The 18,129-nt window shown below is 39.8% G+C and overlaps 1 protein-coding gene across 2 annotated transcripts in view; it reads right to left on the bottom strand.

The window, feature by feature from the left end:
* mysm1 (Myb-like, SWIRM and MPN domains 1) overlaps positions 1–18,129 on the bottom strand; it is a 73,797-nt gene that overhangs the window by 8,073 nt on the left and 47,595 nt on the right. Inside the window, exons 17-19 of one of the 2 annotated variants that reach the window (XM_080195542.1) lie at positions 16,499–16,631; positions 14,917–15,022; positions 850–907 (exon numbers count right to left, since the gene is read on the bottom strand). In XM_080195542.1, coding sequence (XP_080051668.1) covers positions 850–907; positions 14,917–15,022; positions 16,499–16,631 — 297 coding nt within the window. Of the gene's footprint in view, positions 1–849; positions 908–14,916; positions 15,023–16,488; positions 16,632–18,129 lie in introns of those variants that run through there. The other variant, XR_013887855.1, reaches the window with a different exon arrangement.

Below are 18,129 nucleotides of genomic sequence, written 5' to 3'. Positions count from 1 at the left end.
AACTATTGTATTTGCATTTAATTACACGTTGGCAGTTATTGTCAGTTTCACAAGAGAACACTGACAGTTTTACTGTCATTACAAGCATAAAATCTGAGTCATAAATTTTTAATGTGTCTCGGGGAACCTCTTTAGCCTTGCTGGGGGTAACATATATACCACCTTTTCATCCTGCCTTTAGAGAGCCACAGATGTTTAAAGCAATGGAGTCTTCTGTGCCCTTTTTATTATTCACAGAATCCCTATACTGTAGAAGTGGCCATTGGTCTAACGAATCTGCACCAACTGTCTGACAGAGTATCTTACCCAGACCCTCTCTCTCATTCTATCCCAGTAACTCCACACATTCACGATGGCTAATCCATCTAACCTACAATCTTGGGATACAAAGGGGCAATTTAGCATGGCTAATCCACCTAAACTGCACATCTTTGGACTGTGGGAAAAAATTGGAGCACTCACAGGAAATCCACGCAGACATGGGGAGAATGTTGAAACTCTACACAGACAGCGACCCAAGCCAGGAATTAAACCCAAGTCCCTGATACTATGAGGCAGTAATGCTGACAACTGTGCTGCCCCAACTAGCAAGACTAATCTTCTGAAAAACATCATTCTATCCATTGTCATAGTTGGTAACCAATGTAAGAGTAAATACCTAACAGAAACACCTGACTAGCAAAAGAAGCAGCTGCTAAACACTGTCCCGAAATGCACATTCAAATGCATGAATACAGAAATTTGAGCTACTTTCTGATTTCAGATACTGGCATTATCTTCATATACATTATATAAATAAAAACTTGCACGTATAAGAGGATAACACAACAGTGTTTCTCATAAACTTACCTTCTGTAAACATGTTAAATTGGAATCTCTGTGAAACATGCGGAGCATTGGGACACTACTGTTAACAGAAGAGAACAAAATAGTAAATAATGCTATTGGTTGTAACTGTAGCAGTTCTAAGGTTATAATATTCTACTGAGTATATTATGTAGGACTCTGATATTAATACACAGAGATTTAACTTCAAAAGTTAAACATATATTAATAAATGATTATAGCTGGAACATTACCATAACTTTCTTTGATTAAATACTTTTTAATCAAGCATTGTCATTTGCAGCATTTTATTTTTGTTTTTAAGTAAAACTTCATAGGATTTTACCTCTCACTAATTTGCTTTCACTTCTCAGTTTTTCAAAGTAATTTCATTGCAGTGTTAATGTAAGCCTACTTGTGATTAATAAACAAACTTTACGTTTTTTACTGGCATTAACTCCTTGTCGGTACAGCTCCAGGTTGTCCACATCCAGAATTTTCTCACCCATCTGTGAACCTTGACTAAGAATCCTGAGCAAAATATCTGACTACAGAGTCACTATCTAGCAATCAAGAGCAGGAACCCTGGCTGACTTTGTTGTCCAAAATTGAGGGATATGTAAGTTAATTGTTCCAACCCCATCATTTTCTCCAAGGCAAGCTAACTCAGCAAAGACTAGGGGTGAAGCTTTCCAGTTTCTTCTTGGGTAAAATCACTGAGCCAGCAGATACATTACTTACCATGCAGAACTACATAAATAGCAGAAAACAAAAGCCACTTGAACAAAGGGCTTCAAGTTCCAAGAAAAGGCCACATTTCAATGAAAACAGAAGTGCAGATAGAGTGCTTTGCTTGTTCCTTGTGCTTTGATGCATTCAACAGTTCCAGGATTACTACAGAATATACATTATCATTCATTATTTATCAGATATGTCAAGAAATATAAAAGGTTGTTGGAAAAGCAGACTTAGCTATATTTTTGCTGGTATAGCACTTGTGGGGGGGAAAAAAATATCGATGTTAAACTGGTCTACAAAGTGAAAACTGAAAGGTCACAGAATTTCTAAGATTACTGAAAATATAAAAAAAACCCAGAAGTTCCAAGGTTAGTTACTAATTTTCCTAGAAAGCCAAAAGATTGATTATTAGCCTGTGAGAGAAACTGATCTTTGGATGGGGTCAGGTGGCTAGCAGACTAAATGAAAAGTTGTGGAAAGATCGCAAAACCAGGGATAAGATGATATTATTTATATAACAACAACTGGTATTCACATAGTATCTTTAACATAATGGCCTGAACCTCCATGGAGTCATGATGTGGGTATGCCGGCGTTGGACTGGCGTAAACACAGTAAAAAGTCTGACAACACCAGGTTTTAGTCCAACCTATTTATTTGATAATATACTCACTAGCTTTCGGGGTTACCCCCTTCGTCAGGTGAATGGAGAGTTCTGGCCTCAGACAGAGCATATAAAGCACAGACAGTTTAGAGATTACTGATTAAAATGCGAATCCTTACACCTAACCTGCTGTTCAAGACCTGAAGTGGCTGATAATGTGAGTGGAAGGAGCACTGATCACAGTTTAAAGAGATGTGTATTGTCTCCAGACAGTACAGTAAGTGAGATTTTGCAAACCCAGGCAAGTCATGGGGGTTACAGATAGTGTGACATGAACCCAAGATCCCTGTTGAGACCGTCCTCATGTGTGGAACTTGGCTATCAGTCTCTGCTCAGCGACTCTGCGCTGTCGTGTGTCGTGAAGGCCGCCTTGGAGAATGCTTACCCGAAGGTCAGAGGCTGAATGCCCGTGACCACTGAAGTGTTCGCCAGATGATATCAACAAATTCCACCCCACCATCAGACTCACCATGGACTATTCCCCAGAATCAGTTGCATTCTTGGACACACGCATCTCCATTAAGGACGGTCACCTCAGCACCTCACTGTACCGCAAGCCCACAGACAATCTCACAATGCTCCACTTCTCCAGTTTCCACCCTAAACATGTTAAAGAAGCCATTCCCTATGGACAAGCCCTCCGTATACACAGGATTTGCTCAGATGAGGAGGATCGTGACAGACACCTCCAGACCCTGAAAGATGCCCTCATAAGAACAGGATATGGTGCTCGACTCATAGATCGGCAGTTCCGATGCGCCACAGCGAAAAACCGCACCGATCTCCTCAGAAGGCAAACACAGGACACAGTGGACAGAGTACCCTTCGTCGTCCAGTACTTCCCCGGAGCGGAGAAGCTACGACATCTTCTTCGGAGTCTTCAACATATCATTGATGAAGACGAACATCTCGCCAGGGCTATCCCCACACCCCCACTTCTTGCTTTCAGACAACCACACAACCTCAAACAGACCATTGTTCGCAGCAAACTACCCAGCCTTCAGGAGAACAGTGACCACAATACCACACAACCCTGTCACAGCAACCTCTGCAAGACATGCCGGATCATCGACATGGATACCATCATCACACGTGAGAATACCATCCACCAGGTACATGGTAAATACTCTTGCAACTCGGCCAACATTGTCTACCTGATACGTTGCAAGAAAGGATGTCCCGAAGCATGGTACATTGGGGAGACCATGCAGACGCTACGACAACGGATGAATGAACATCGCTCGACAGTCACCAGGCAAGACTGTTCCCTTCCTGTTGGCGAACACTTCAGTGGTCACGGGCATTCAGCCTCTGACCTTCGGGTAAGCATTCTCCAAGGCGGCCTTCACGACACACGACAGCGCAGAGTCGCTGAGCAGAGACTGATAGCCAAGTTCCGCACACGAGGACGGTCTCAACAGGGATCTTGGGTTCATGTCACACTATCTGTAACCCCCATGACTTGCCTGGGTTTGCAAAACCTCACTTACTGTACTGTCTGGAGACAATACACATCTCTTTAAACTGTGATCAGTGCTCCTTCCACTCACATTATCAGCCACTTCAGGTCTTGAACAGCAGGTTAGGTGTAAGGATTCGCATTTTAATCAGTAATCTCTAAACTGTCTGTGCTTTATATGCTCTGTCTGAGGCCAGAACTCTCCATGGAGTGACAGAGTTGGATTGCCACTTCGCTACTTCATTACCTTGAAGTATTTTTGCCACTGTCTCGCCTGATCTGCTAACTTAGGCCGGTTCAGAACTGCGTAGTGCAGCCTTCAGTGGACAAAGGGAGGCAGTCATACCCATTTTTAAGGCACCAGCTGGTGCAACTCAGGTGTGTTTACCTTCAAACCATAGAGAAGGCAGGTTTACCAGGTAAGTGGTTAGGATTTTGGCCACCTGAGGGTGGTGGTGGTTTGTCCATTTGGATTTGGCAGGGCTGGTGTGCGGCCTTAGCCAGTCCAGGGGGTAGATTCAGTCTGCGGCAGTGGTGGTGGTGGAGGGCGGGGAGGCGGGGTGCATGTCAGGTTGCCAATTCTGAGGTTTTTAAGGGTTTTTGGCAACTTAAAAGGGAGATGCATTCATCTGTTTCCAAAAGAGTCAAATGTAGCAGTGCAGTTACAGAAAAAGGACTGGAGTAAGAATCTTGGCAGTGTTTTGCAATTTTCAATCATTCCCTAATCAAATGCAGTTTAAGCTGAAGTTCGATACTTTCACTCTTCCAACAGAAGTTGGCCCACAAGGCAGAAATCAATGACAAAGTGTCCATTTCTTCATCGCAAAGGTTTTCTTCCAACAGTATAGCACTGCGAAGGTTGACCCTTAATCTGCTGTTTTGCCCTTAAAAGGACAATAAAGGCAACACAAGCAGAACACAATTTTATTGGCAGGAAGTCATCAGATTTGATCCAGTGTTTGAATGGCCATGTCCAGCAAAGGCACGTCAGCTTCATCATTTTAAATATGGGCTTATTCGGTATAGAATTTTCTTGAACTTCCTTTTTTTTAGAAAAGGCTGCTAAGATGGTTGCTGAAAGTCAAGTAACCTTTGCAATTCTGCACAGACCCAGTATCTCAAGTTTCTAGAAACTTCCTATTGAAACGACCACTGGGGGGTGGCCCTCTTGAATGCGTTTTGTGGAATTCACACTTTCCATTACGTGTGGACTTATCTGAAACTCCAAATGAATAGATTCCAGACCGTTTTCAAACTTGATAACAAAGAAAGGTGCAGAAACCAGTGAAATCACGTATAGGTATGAATGTCCACCATCCATCCCCCATTATGTAGCAATGGCTTTGAATCATTCTGGGTGGAAAATAAGAGGTATTGATCATCTAGTCACCTGATCAAAGCCGTTTTCAGACAACCAATCTTTTTCACTCCAAGCACCAAGGAGAAACAAATAAATCTGCAAATAACACTGAAAGAAACAGCAGCAAAGGCAACAACACCTATGCTTTAAGACTGGATATAATATCAGGGCTCCAAGCCTGTTTCTTTTCAAGTGCACCAGTACAGAAAATTGACCTCCTAGTAATAACTCTACATGCAACTAATTTCATGATTTGTTGAAAATCCAGCTCTTCAAGGAAATCCTGCAATGACTTTGAATATGACTTTGGTTACTGAATTCTCTTAATTAAACTGCCAAAAGTGGAAATGAATATTTTCTTCACTGGGCCTGCATCAAGACAAGCCAAATCACGATTACAAATTATTCCTTTATAACTTGTAAAAGTGCAATATCCTCTTTAGCTGTATTTTCCTCAAGTGTGTGTGAGAGTGGTGATTTTGATTTGATTTGATTTATTATTGTCACATGAATTAGCATACTGTGAAAAGTGTTGCTTCTTACGCACCATACAGACAAAGCATACCATTTACAGAGAAGGAAACAATAACGTGCAGAATGTAGTGTTACAGTTATAGCTAGGGTGTAGAGAAAGATCTACTTAGTGCAAAGTAGGTAAACTCAAAAGTCTGATGGCAGCACAGAAAAAACTGTTCTTGAGTTGGTTGGTACTTGACCTCAGACTTTTGTATATTTTTCCCAAAGGAAGAAGTTAGAAGGCAGAATATCTCGGGTGCATGGGGTCCTTAATTATGCTGGCTACTTTGCCGAGGCAGCAGGAAGTGTAGACAGAGTCAATGGATGAGAGGCTGGTTTGCATGATGGATTGGGCTACATTCACGACCTTTTGTAGTTTCTTGCAGTCTTGGGCAGAGCAGGAGCCATACCAAGCTGTGATACAACCAGACAGGTAATATATTTCCAAGTCAGGATGGTGAGTGGCTTGAATTTCCATGCGTCAAGAAAAGCTAAAAACTCCATAAACCGTGAATAAATGTGCAACATTCTTATGAGAACTGCTTATGACCATGAAGTACCATCTTCCCAGTCGGAAGCTGTGTTCATGTGGGTGGCAAGATCTGTGTTTCCATTTTCTCTTTATTGCATTGATCGATAGTTTCAGCAGCTAGAAGGCTAGAGTTTCAGTTCTCTTTGCAACTCAATTCAGGTAGGCATCAATATCTGGATACATAAGCATCCGTTTACAAATCCAGCAGTTATAATTACAAGCCTCAAAATTTTGTTAGCTAGCTGATAGATATATGCTTCAACCTGGTAGGAGGAAAAGTGTTGAACAGTTCATAATATCTTAGCCTTTTAGACCTGCACAAAGTCAAAGTCCAATGCCATTCCTCAGACGTATCAATCTTTGGTTGTTTAATCAAGACCTTATGTAATAAAGCATGGCAAATAAACATAGAGAAGATTATCTCCCCTCCCTCGGATGGTGAATGAACAGTTAATGCAGGCTAAGGTCTTCCTTACATTCTTTCATACAACACTTTTATCGCAGTTAGGCCCTAAATTTTATACAGTGCATAAATTAACGTTTTAGTGCATGCCTTGAAGCTCTGAACCAAGAATTGTGTCATTAGACAGAAATACAGAAGGTCAGTGACCTTAAAGTTCTGAAGAAATGTGTCAATTATTGGTATCCTCCAGGGCCTCACCAAGACTGGCACAAAATGGCCTGTTTCCCTATTGTAAATTTTTTGTTAGAATTTAAATCAACAATTCAGAGATTCATTGTAAAAAAAAGACTACAAACCTGCCTAGGAAGACACGCTGAAACTGCCTTTACAGTGCCACTAACACACCAAAAAAGATGGATATTAGGAGCACTTTCACTTGAATTCTGAGACAGAGGTGCTCACAGAATCTTCCATTTAACCTCTAAGGATCTTAACAGCAGGAGTACACATCAAGATTTCCTAGCTGCTAGTTTCTTCGTGAGGGCTACAAAGCACACAATTGAAAGCCTTACAAAAAGCAAATGAAAGTGTGAGATATCCCCAACCCTTGCTAGATTCAATTATCTTACATAAAACTATGAATCCCCCCTTAAAGTTCACACCGTAAATTTCAACAGCTGAGGAATTCAACACAAATGATTGCCCACACTTGCAGTTCTGCTAGTCTGGTAAACAGTGCAGAGTTTACATCTATCTAGTGAACTGGTTTACTAAAGCGTACTTGTACAGAGCAACTTCCATAGAGATGGATCTCTACTATAGTCCACTGGATGTCAACTCAGTAGTGCACCTTCCATAGAAATGTTTTGAACCATGAGTAGTAGCAGACTATAGCTACAGGAAAAGTGACTTAAGTATTGTTTTGGGTAATTATATGTCCTTCCCAATGAACATGGTCTACTTATTTAATTTTCTCTCTCTAAAAGCTCTTTAGTTATACAATATTCAATTCAATAATTTATCACCTGGATTGCTCCAATGATGATTAATCACTGATAAAGACCTTCTGCTTTTCCCAAACAGTTTTCTTTTCACAGTTACTGCAGTAGGATCCTGCTAATTAGATGAGTGGGTAATAAAATTGCAACATCACTGCACTACACCGAAGTGGATTGGAATCAGTATTCAGTTTGAAATGCAGAGCACAGATGACATATTTTGTGATTTGTGTTGTTAGAAACAAGTAACATTCTATTTTGTTGAAAATTAATAAGATATTTCAAAAAGATGTTTCTGTCAAATTTGTATTTAAGTGATAATATTGGTTAGTTACATTATTTTGTTATTTATGTGAATTTTATATAAGTTATGAAGTAATTATGTTGCCTTGACTTCACATGGTTAATATGAGACTCATGCTGCTGTTCCTTTGTACCCAGCAGCATCTGTGGAGTAGAAAGATATGGCGGAATGGTTGCTCTGCTTGCTTCTATCATTGTAGAGTGGGATTGTCACACTCCTCTTGCATATACTCAAGCATATATGTGGCTCACAAAGCTTCAAACTCTGGTTAGCTTCCATTGATTTATGAAGAAGCTATAAAATATTAAAAGGCTGTAATTTCAATTTTTGGGACAAAAAATAAAATTTCTGGCTTCAGACCAGCAGCAGTTATTACATTGGAGATTGTGCCATTTATGTTGGCAGATCCATGACGGTTTTACTGTGCACACCAAAAATCATTAACACACTGAAGATCTCAAAATGGCACCAGTTTGACAGATGCAGTCTAAGAATTAGGTAATAAAGGTGGTAGCTTTGCTTTAAGACACCTTCATCTGACATTTTTACTACAAGATAGCTAAGAAAATATTACTGTGCCAATGATTGATTTTTTTAAAGGTGTACAGCATATACTGTTTGCACTTCTGAGCATTTTGATAAATTTTTAGGCACGTGCTGATAATAATAATCATAATTATTTTTATGATTCAGGCTTTGGGGCTTCATAAAAAAGCATAATATTGCCATCCCAATAAAGCTTTTTCTGCCCATCTAAACTGTGCTGTTATACTACACACCATGGTTAGTCAATCCAAGATAACATTTGAAAACTTATAGACAGGGCTATTAAACTGAAAATGTTCTATAACATAGATTAATATTAACTAATGAACTGAAGAGGGAAGGGATGTAGGGATACAGATGACCTGAACCCCAGGTCAGCAGAATAATTAGAAATGGGATTTATCTCAAATAGTGAAGCTATGTTAAATCCTGATCAGATTGTAGCAAACTGTGCACAGTTTTGGTCTCCAATCTATAAAAACGATAGAGAAGCAATGGAGAATATGAAAAGCAAAAGATTTATAAGAACGGTCCCAGGATTGAGGGGGGTACAATTATTGGGAAAGACTGAACAGGTTGAGGCTCCTACAGGGCAGATATGAGAATTTGTTGCCTTTAAGTACACTGTGTGGGTGGCTTGGCTGATTATTTCAATTGATCGTAGACACTGCAGGTATCTTGACTACATGTCTTGTACACTTGGCTTAATCATTTATTTAAAAGTGCTCCTGTGGTTAAAATGAACTACTTTGCTTGCCACACTGGTGCTATAAAAATAGGATACTCAGTAGGGAACTGTGGAATACAGATTTTGCCACAAAGAAGAGAGAGCTAATAATTCATGATTTGAAGACGCTGAGTGTTATTAAGACTTTCCTCTAAATTCTGAACTCCACAATTCCCAAGTGCACAATTTATTTGATCCTGATTAAGATCATAGCTGTTGCAACAGGGCACTTTACTCCCCAGCTAATTTTCAGTAATCAGAATCAAGGAGGGTCAAAAATACTCAGGACATCTTCAAAAAGGGCAAGATACAGAGAAATAAAGGACTTAAGACATAAAAAAACAAAAGCTTGCATTATATGGTAACCTAATATAATAAGATTTTCCCAGGTGTTTCACATAAGAATTACAAACCAAAACTGGATCCCCAGCCACAAATGGAGATATTAAGGGAGCTGGCCAAAAGCTTGGCCAAAGAGGTAGGTTTTAAGCAGTGTATTATAGCAGGCAAGAGAGATTACGAGAAGGTTAGGGAATTAATTCCAAAGCTTAGGGGCAAAGGCAGCTAAAAGCACAGCCAACACTGATGGAGCAATTAAAATCTGGGATGCAAAAGATGTCGGAATTAGAAGAGTGCAGATATTTCAGAGGGTTGTGGGTCTGGAGACAATTACAGAGATAGGGAGGGAGTGAGGCACTGGAGGGTTTAAAAACAAGAATTAGAATTTAAAAATCATATCATTGCTGGACTGAGAGCCAATGTAGGTCAGGAAACACAGAGATCATTAAGACTTGAGCAGCAGAGTTTTGAATGACTCCCAATTTTCCAAGTGTAGAATAGGGGAGGCTGGTCAGGAGTATGTTGGAAAGTCAATTCTAGGGATAACAAAGGCACGGATAAAGGTTTTAGCAGCAAATTAGCATTATTATGAGGTAGAAATAGGTAGTCTGAGTGATATTGCGATGTTGTGGTCAGAAGCTCATTTTGGGATTAAATATGATAACAAGCTTGTGAACACTTTGGTTGCTGGGTGTCGTGAGTACATGTGAAAAATAAAGCTGTATTTTCAGATGATGTCACCAACAGGCAGCATATAATGAAAAATAGGAGGGCATCAAGTATAGATTTTGGGGGAACACCAGAGGCAAGAGTCTTGAAATTGGAAGAAAAGGCATTGCAAATAACGTTCTAGCTATAATTAGATTGGAATCAGCAAATTGCAACGTTACACAAATGATTAGCAGCAGAGAAATATTGGAGTCAACCATGTCAAAGGCTGGAGATGTATCAGGTAGATGGGAAGGAATAGTTTATCTTTGTCACAGTCACAAAGGGTATCATTTTAGTATTTCGACAGGGGTGGAAACCTGTTAGGAGGTATTCAACCTGGAATTCCGGGAAAGATGGGCATGGATTTTAGAGGTGTTAATACAATGATTTGAGACAGGAAGGGAAAATAATTAGAACGGGTTGATCAATGATAATTTAGCAGAGAACACCTTTAAAAGGAATAATTTTGGACAATCTTAACTATATATAGAAAAATAACAAGTTCAAATTATGGATTATCAAATTAAAAAGTAAATGAAGATGAAAGCAGTCAATGAGATGACAATAAGAAAATGTTGAAAATCTGACGGAAATCAAAAGAGCAAAGAGGCGTCTCGGAATAAAACATGCAATGTAAACTAATAATAGTGAAAAAAAATTCCAGTACATCAGCAACAAGGGGTGACAACCCTAAAAAATGCAAGTGGACTTGAAACTGAAGACAACATAAGATTGTGAAGGATTACCTCCTCCACCCCCTAACCAAATGGAGAGAAGTTTGGTAGACATTTATAATCATTATGATGGAGAGGTACCAACAAATTGAAAACAGGCTAATGAGTGTTCATTCAAAGAGGAAGATCCAGCCCAAGTGGATTGAACTTAGGAAGAAAAAAAACAGCAAAGATCCTCCAAGAATAACAGCAAAATAGCCAAGAATTAAGTCAAAAAAAGCCCATGGATACTGATAGGCTCAATGTTGAACACATCCAATCTATTACCAGCAGCAATTAACAAAGTCAATAAAACATAGAATTACATGCCAAATAGTAGAATACAAGTTAAATAAAACAATGACTGTATCATAAGTGTCTTGGTCTTCTTCTTAGGCAGCCCCTCAGAGTCAAGGATGACTTGCTTCCACATTAAAAATTAGTTCTCGGGTGACTAAGGAGTTCAATACATGACCTATAGTGTCATGGAGGGTAGACAGCGGTTGGAGGAATGGGTCTGAATTGAAAGGTACACCTTTCGTTGTCAATGATTGGCTTCAGCTTGCTCTCGGCTAAGAGACTCTGAATGTTCAGCTCTTTCCCGAATACTGTTCATGCATTTTGGGTGGTCTTGGACCAGGGAGTTCCAGGCGTCAGTGGGGATGTTGTGCTTTTCCAAAGAGGCTTTGAGGGTGTCCTTGAAGCATTTCCTCAGCTGTCACGGGGCTTGCATGCCGTGTTGAAGCTCCAAGTAGAGTGCTTGTTTTGGGAGTCTCACGTCTGGCATATGGCCGATGTGGCCTAACCTGCAGAGATGGAGCATGGTCAATGCTCTAATGCTGGGGAACATTAGCCTGAGCAAGAACACTGATGTTGGTTCACCTATCTTGCCAATCGATTTGCTAGATCTTGCTCTACAGACCATGAGCTTGATGCTGGGTCTGAGGTCCTGGTCTTCAAACACTCTGCTTAAAGCTGCATTGGCATACTAAGGATGGCTTTAAACCTCATCAACAATGTTTGCCCTTGTTGACAGTAGGCTCCCAGCATAAGGAAATTGGTTCACGTTGTCCAAAGCCTTATTGTGGATTTTGATAATGCAGCGGGAGACATGGTAGAGGATTTTTGTTTACGGATGTTTAGTATAAGGCCCATGCTCCCATACCATGTCGAATGAAAATCCTGGAACACTTTAAGAAGCCATTCATTGCTGAAATGGAGAGATTGTAGGGTTCCTTGGATAAATGGATCAAAATGGATCAAATGGCCTTCTATAATTAACTGGCAGTCACTGTACTTCCCTGACTCTGTGAAGGATTTTGTTATTTTGATCTAAGAGTTCAGCATCAATCTGTGATTGCAGTTGGCATACAATATTATATGCACTGAATAGGTAGTGTAAGTTTATTCCCGTTTTTATTGACACGTGGCACGCAATCAACTTCATTTTAACCAAGTAAAGTCCTAAATTTAGGTCTCTGCTACCATCAGAACTAAACAACAATAATGAAAGAAAACACCATTAAGGGGCTCTGCATTTTGAAAGTAGATAAATTGCCAGGCCTGGACGAAATATATTTCAGTCTAAGAGAAACAGGGGAAGAAAGAGCGGAAACTCTGACTAGCCTTTATCAAACTTCTCTGACTACAGGCATGATGCCAGAGGACTGGAAGATTGCTTATGTTATACAATTGTTCCAAGAGGAAAAAAGGATAAATAAAGTAATGATAGGCTGTGCAGCCTAACCTTGATGATTGGCAGATTATTGAAAAATATTCTAATGGACAATATAAATCATCATTTCGAAAGGCATAGATTAAGGATAATTAACATGGAAATTCTTTTCATGAAAACGTCGTTCCTGACTAACACGACTGAATTTTTGAAGGGGGAACAGGAAGGCTTGATGATGGTTGCATGTTGATGTAGTTTACATGGACTACAGCAAGGCTTTTGATAAGGTCACACATGGCTGACTTGCCCAAAGTACAAGGGAAAGTGACAAGTTGAACCCCAAACTGGCTCAGTGGCAGAATGCAGAGTAATGGTCAATGGATATTTTTGTGACTAGACGTTTGTTCCAGTAGGATTCCACTGTGTCCCTTACATTTTGTGATATTTTTATCAATCACTTAAATTGAAATGTAAGAGTGATTAAGAAGTTTGCAGATAATACAAAAGTTGGTTGCATAGTTGATAATGAGAAAGATACTGCAGGAAAACATTAATTGGCTGGACAGAAGGGCGGGAGAAAGGCAAGTGAAGTTCAATCTGGAGATGTGTAAGGTAACATAATAGGGGCGGCATGGTGGGCACAGTGGTTAGCACTGCTGCTTCACAGTGCCAGGGACCTGGGTTCAATTACAGCCTTGGGTCACTGTGTACATGGAGTTTACAGATTCTTCCCATATCTGCATGGGCTTCCTGTGGATGCTGCGATTTGCTCCCACAGTCCAAAGATGTGCGGGTTAGGCAGATTGGCTATACTAAATTACCCCTTCATGTCAGGGGGTGCTGCCAGGTAAATACGTGGGGTTATGGGGATAGAGACCGGGTGGGATTGTAGTCGGTACAGATTAGATGGGCTGAATGGTCTCCTTCTGCACTATATGGATTCTATGAATGTATTTGGGGAGGGCAAACAAGGTAGGGGAATGCACAATAAGTAATCGGATACTGAAGGGAACAAAGGGAACATTGAGTGCTTGTCCACTGATTCCTGAAGGAATGGAGCATGTACATAAGCTAGTTAAGAAGGCATAAGAGATATTCTTCTTTATTAACAGAGCAGCGAGATTATGCAAGAACAAATTACACCATAAACCACTGTTTAGGACACAACTAAAGTACTGTGCATAACTCTGGTTACCACATTATAGAAAGAATATGAGCACACTAGATAGGTTACAGAGAAGCTATTACAAGGAAGTTGCGGGAATGAAGACTGTTAGTTATGAGGAAATATTGGATAAGCTAGGGTGTTTTCATTGGATCGGAGGCAGCTCTGGAAAGATTTAAGTGTATAATATTATGAAGGGACTAGAATGAACAGGATAGACCACAGCAGAGAGGTTAATAAGCAGGATCAGAGATTTAGAACAGAGGGATTAAAGGGGAGTTGAGAAGAATTTGTTTTCATGCAGAGGGTAGTAGAGGTCTCAAATTCAGTGCCCAAAAGGATGGTAGAAGCATCTAAAGCGTCGCAGCCAGAACTTGCTTTCTTTCTGCCGGGAGAGACACATTGAACCCAATAGCTTCTTTCTGTGCTGAAACTTTACTATGTTTTCTACAGGTGCAAACCTGGTATCTAAGTGCTCATTGGAAAGATATACCAATGTCCACTAATATCCTTTAGGGTAAGAAATCTGCTGTTCTTACCTGATCTGGCCTACTTGTGACTCCAGAGCCACAGCAATATGGTTGACTCTCAACTGCCCTCCAAGGGATGGGCAATAAATGCTGGCCAGCCAGTGACACCTATGTCCCATGAATGAATAAAACGATATGCAAATAAAGCTTCTAACAAAGTCTGAATATGAGAAGATATGCAGGATAGACATTCATACGGTTAACCCAGTGGAGGGGGCAATCTCACAATATAATATCCGGATATAGGCATCGGTGAGTTCAGAGTGAAACAGATAGCTTGAATTAAGCATGTTGCTGAATTTCAGAGGTGCACAAAGAACAGTAATATGTAATCAAACGGAATATCCCAATTTTAAATCATTCTGCTGCACAAAATAAGGGAGTGGTCATTTTCAATTAAGGTAGAGATGCCGGCGTTGGACGCAGTAAGAAGTCTCAAAACACCAGGTTAAAATCCAACAGGTTTATTTTGAATCACGAGCTTTCGGAGCACTGCTCCTTCATCATATGACCTCATCAGGTGACTCCTGATGAAGGAGGAGCACTCTGAAAGCTTGTAATTCCAAATAAACCTGCTGGACTTTAACCTGGTGTTGTGGGACTTCTTACATAGCCAGCCACTAGAAGCAGGACAAAAAATAGAGTTAGCACTTTTACAAGTGGATGATGAAATTCATTCCCTAAATCAAATATCTGTATTTTATTACTTGCCTAAGGGATAGCTTGTATTTCTCCAATATCCAACGTGCTTTGTCTATCATTTGCACCCAAAGAGGCTCTTCATTCAATTGCTTCAACTCACATTTATATGGAAGTCCTATGTTAAAAGAAAACACAGGTTCAACAGTGGCTCAACATTCAACATTATCTGCAAACTTTATTGGGAATCTTCTATCAAAGGAGATTCCTTAAATTAAACAGAGACAATGTTTGAGAGAGAATGTTAGCTTGACTAAACTATAGATCTTTCAACAAGATCAAAGTAAACTAATATTAAATCAGATATGGGAACTTACCAAAATTATTGCAAGCAAGTAATAGCAATAAAGTTCTCTCAATTCGGGAATCACATCTTCAGATTGGAAAACGGCGCCTGCCACTCAGCTATTTAAACAAACCAAAAGAAGGCAACCAAACAACTACAGACCATCCTAACATCAGTTGTCAGGAAATTAGGATCGATGATGAAGGAGAAAGTGATTGAAAGCGTTGAAAATTTTTCATTGATTGGTAAAAGCCAGCATGGATTTGCAATGAGATTGTGCCTGTCAGACTTGATAGAACATTTTGAAAGATAATTATAGCTGTGGACAGGAAATGTCTCTGGATGTTATTACGGACTACCAGAAGGCACTTGATAGAATTCCTCATTAGAGACTATTAGCTAAAGCTGAAGTCTGTGGAACTGAAGACAAATTATTGACAAAGCTAGAAAATTAACTAAGCAGCAGCCGACATAGAGTGGGAATAATGTAATTTAATTGGCAGGATGTGACAAATGGTTTACTGCAACTTAACACACTTGGAATAGTGCAAGGAGTTCTGGCTACCACATCCAAGGCAAATATATAGTGTTGAAAGGAGTATGGCATAGGTTGACCAATATTTTGCTTGGACTCTAAGGGTTTAAGTTTGATATTACACAAACTAAGATTGTATGCCCTGGAATTTAGAAGTTTAAGGAGTAATTTGACTGAAGTTTTCAAGGGGAATAGACATGGTAGAGAGAAATTATTTCCATTTGTTGGGAGTTTAGCACTAGAGGCATAGTGTGAGAATTAGAGACAGACCTTCCAGGAATGAAATTAGAAAACAATGCCATGTGCAATGGATGGTAGAAGACTGAAACCGTTTACTTCTTTATTAGTGTCACAAGCAGGCTTACATTAACACTGCAATGAAGTTACTGTGAAAATTCCCTAGTCACCACATTCCAGTATCTGTTAGGATACACCGAGGGAGAATTTGGCATGGCTCGTGCCCCTAACCTAACAGTGGAATGCTTTTTTGCCAATGGGAACTGATGCTAGATCAATCGTTAATTTTAAATTTGAAATCAATAAATTTTAGTTGACTATAGGCCTTAAAGGATATGGGGCAGACCAGACTAGCCTTGTTCCTAAAAGCAAGTCAATATGCATGTTTGTGGACAAATGGAAATCCCAGAAGTCTAGATCTGAAACATTTCAGTGGAGGAAGAGGATGAAGAAAATTGGAAATGGGGGCAGTAGCAAACACTGAATTGCCTGCCTGAAAAACATTAAGTAGAAAGCTTTCAATTACCCATACTTACGGAAGCGGCCATCTGCATTGAGTTCTTCACTAACTATAAGACATGTGACCTGGGAATAAGGCAAGGAGTTACTTCTATTGTACGGACTGATGATCATCCCAACGAACTGAGCTCCTCCACGTGAAAAATAATTCTGAAAAGCATTGGAACCAGTAATCAGACTTGAACATTGTAATAAAGTGGGAGTAAGTTTGTATTTCACACATTCTTTGACATACAATATAGGATGTTATATAAAAGCCCAATGCGTAACAATAATTGTAGAAGCCACCATCACAAGTTTTTCTGTGTAGGGCAATCAATGGTAACTGGTGCACAAGCAAGAAACATAAGCTTGAATATTCATCTTGTTGCACATTTACATCCAAAGCGACGTCAAGATGGAAAATGACCTATTATAGAAGGCTTATCAGACACAATACCTAACAGACAAAAGGAGTGAGAGTTGAAATGCAGCTGAGCGTGAGTTATGCTTATTGAAATGATGTTTCTGTGAGCATGGTCAATTTTCTGGAATGAGGGTCATTTCAATATTTTTGGCAAGCTTTGGGTCCTGTGCCTAAGACAATGGCTCAAGAAGATACAGAAAATGCTCTGGTGGACACAACAAGCCTGGTGCAGTTTTAAGAAATAAAACATTAAAAGACAAATATGGCAGTGCCATTGGCTATGCAACTATAGCAGTGCCCACTGGCTGTGCAACTAACTAGCCACTGATCAATTGCTCAAGCTCGCCATTCTAGTGGAAGTTAAATGGCCCCTTCAATGCCCACAGCAACGTGGCACTAAAGATTAACTTGACATAACGAAGCCTGTAACTTGGTCTTCCTTTCCTTGTGCATTTCTTCCTGTGAACTGAAACATAATTCCTATGTAAACTGGGTGCCTTATTGTGTTCCATTTACTATATTTTACTGATGTGAAATACTAAGTACTCCTGCACAAACTTTCAAACAATGCGTAAAGCAAGTTTCGAATTGCGATGTCTTCTGTGAAGAATGCTTTGATTTTCGATTCACCAAAGATTCTAACAGCCTAATGCTGCTAAGGTGAAAATATATCAACATAGTACCATCATTCATGTAAAATAATACACTCATTCATATCTGGCAGGAAATACCAGAATGGCGCAGGTGATCCTCTGGAGCAATACCAGCTCCCCAAGTTACACTTCATTAAAAAATCTAGCATGACCTATTTTCCCAATGGAGCAGGAGAAGGAAAGATCAACATTGATTCCGACTTTGCTCACATTTCAGAATACCTTTTTAGCTCATTGTATAGTAACATTGGTGAATATTGCGATTCTCTATTATACGGAACAGAATCCCTGAAAAGCTAATCTATAATTTGTAAAAATACTTTGGTGTAGAAATTTGTTTCAGGCAGTGGCAAAAATCGAGCAACATGAGGTGAGCTGCCCAGTATTCACTGTACCTGATCAGATATTGCCTGTTCTACACCAGCGCCTGAAAATAGTTTCTACCCCATCCCCCCCATATCATTAAGCTATGGAATGGGGAAAAATACTCAGATTTTTGCAATTTAATGAACTCAGTGCATCCTAATTATTGCTGTTTCGTCTCCTTTTTGAGTACAGAATTATTGAATTACTAAAGCTGGGAAACATA

The sequence above is a fragment of the Carcharhinus amblyrhynchos genome, chromosome 9 (genome assembly GCF_965287045.1).
Source record: "Carcharhinus amblyrhynchos chromosome 9, sCarAmb.v2.hapA, whole genome shotgun sequence".
Classification (NCBI taxonomy): Eukaryota; Metazoa; Chordata; class Chondrichthyes; order Carcharhiniformes; family Carcharhinidae; genus Carcharhinus; species Carcharhinus amblyrhynchos.
Note: the sequence above shows the minus strand (reverse complement) of the source record. Positions and strands in the feature narration are given on the sequence as shown.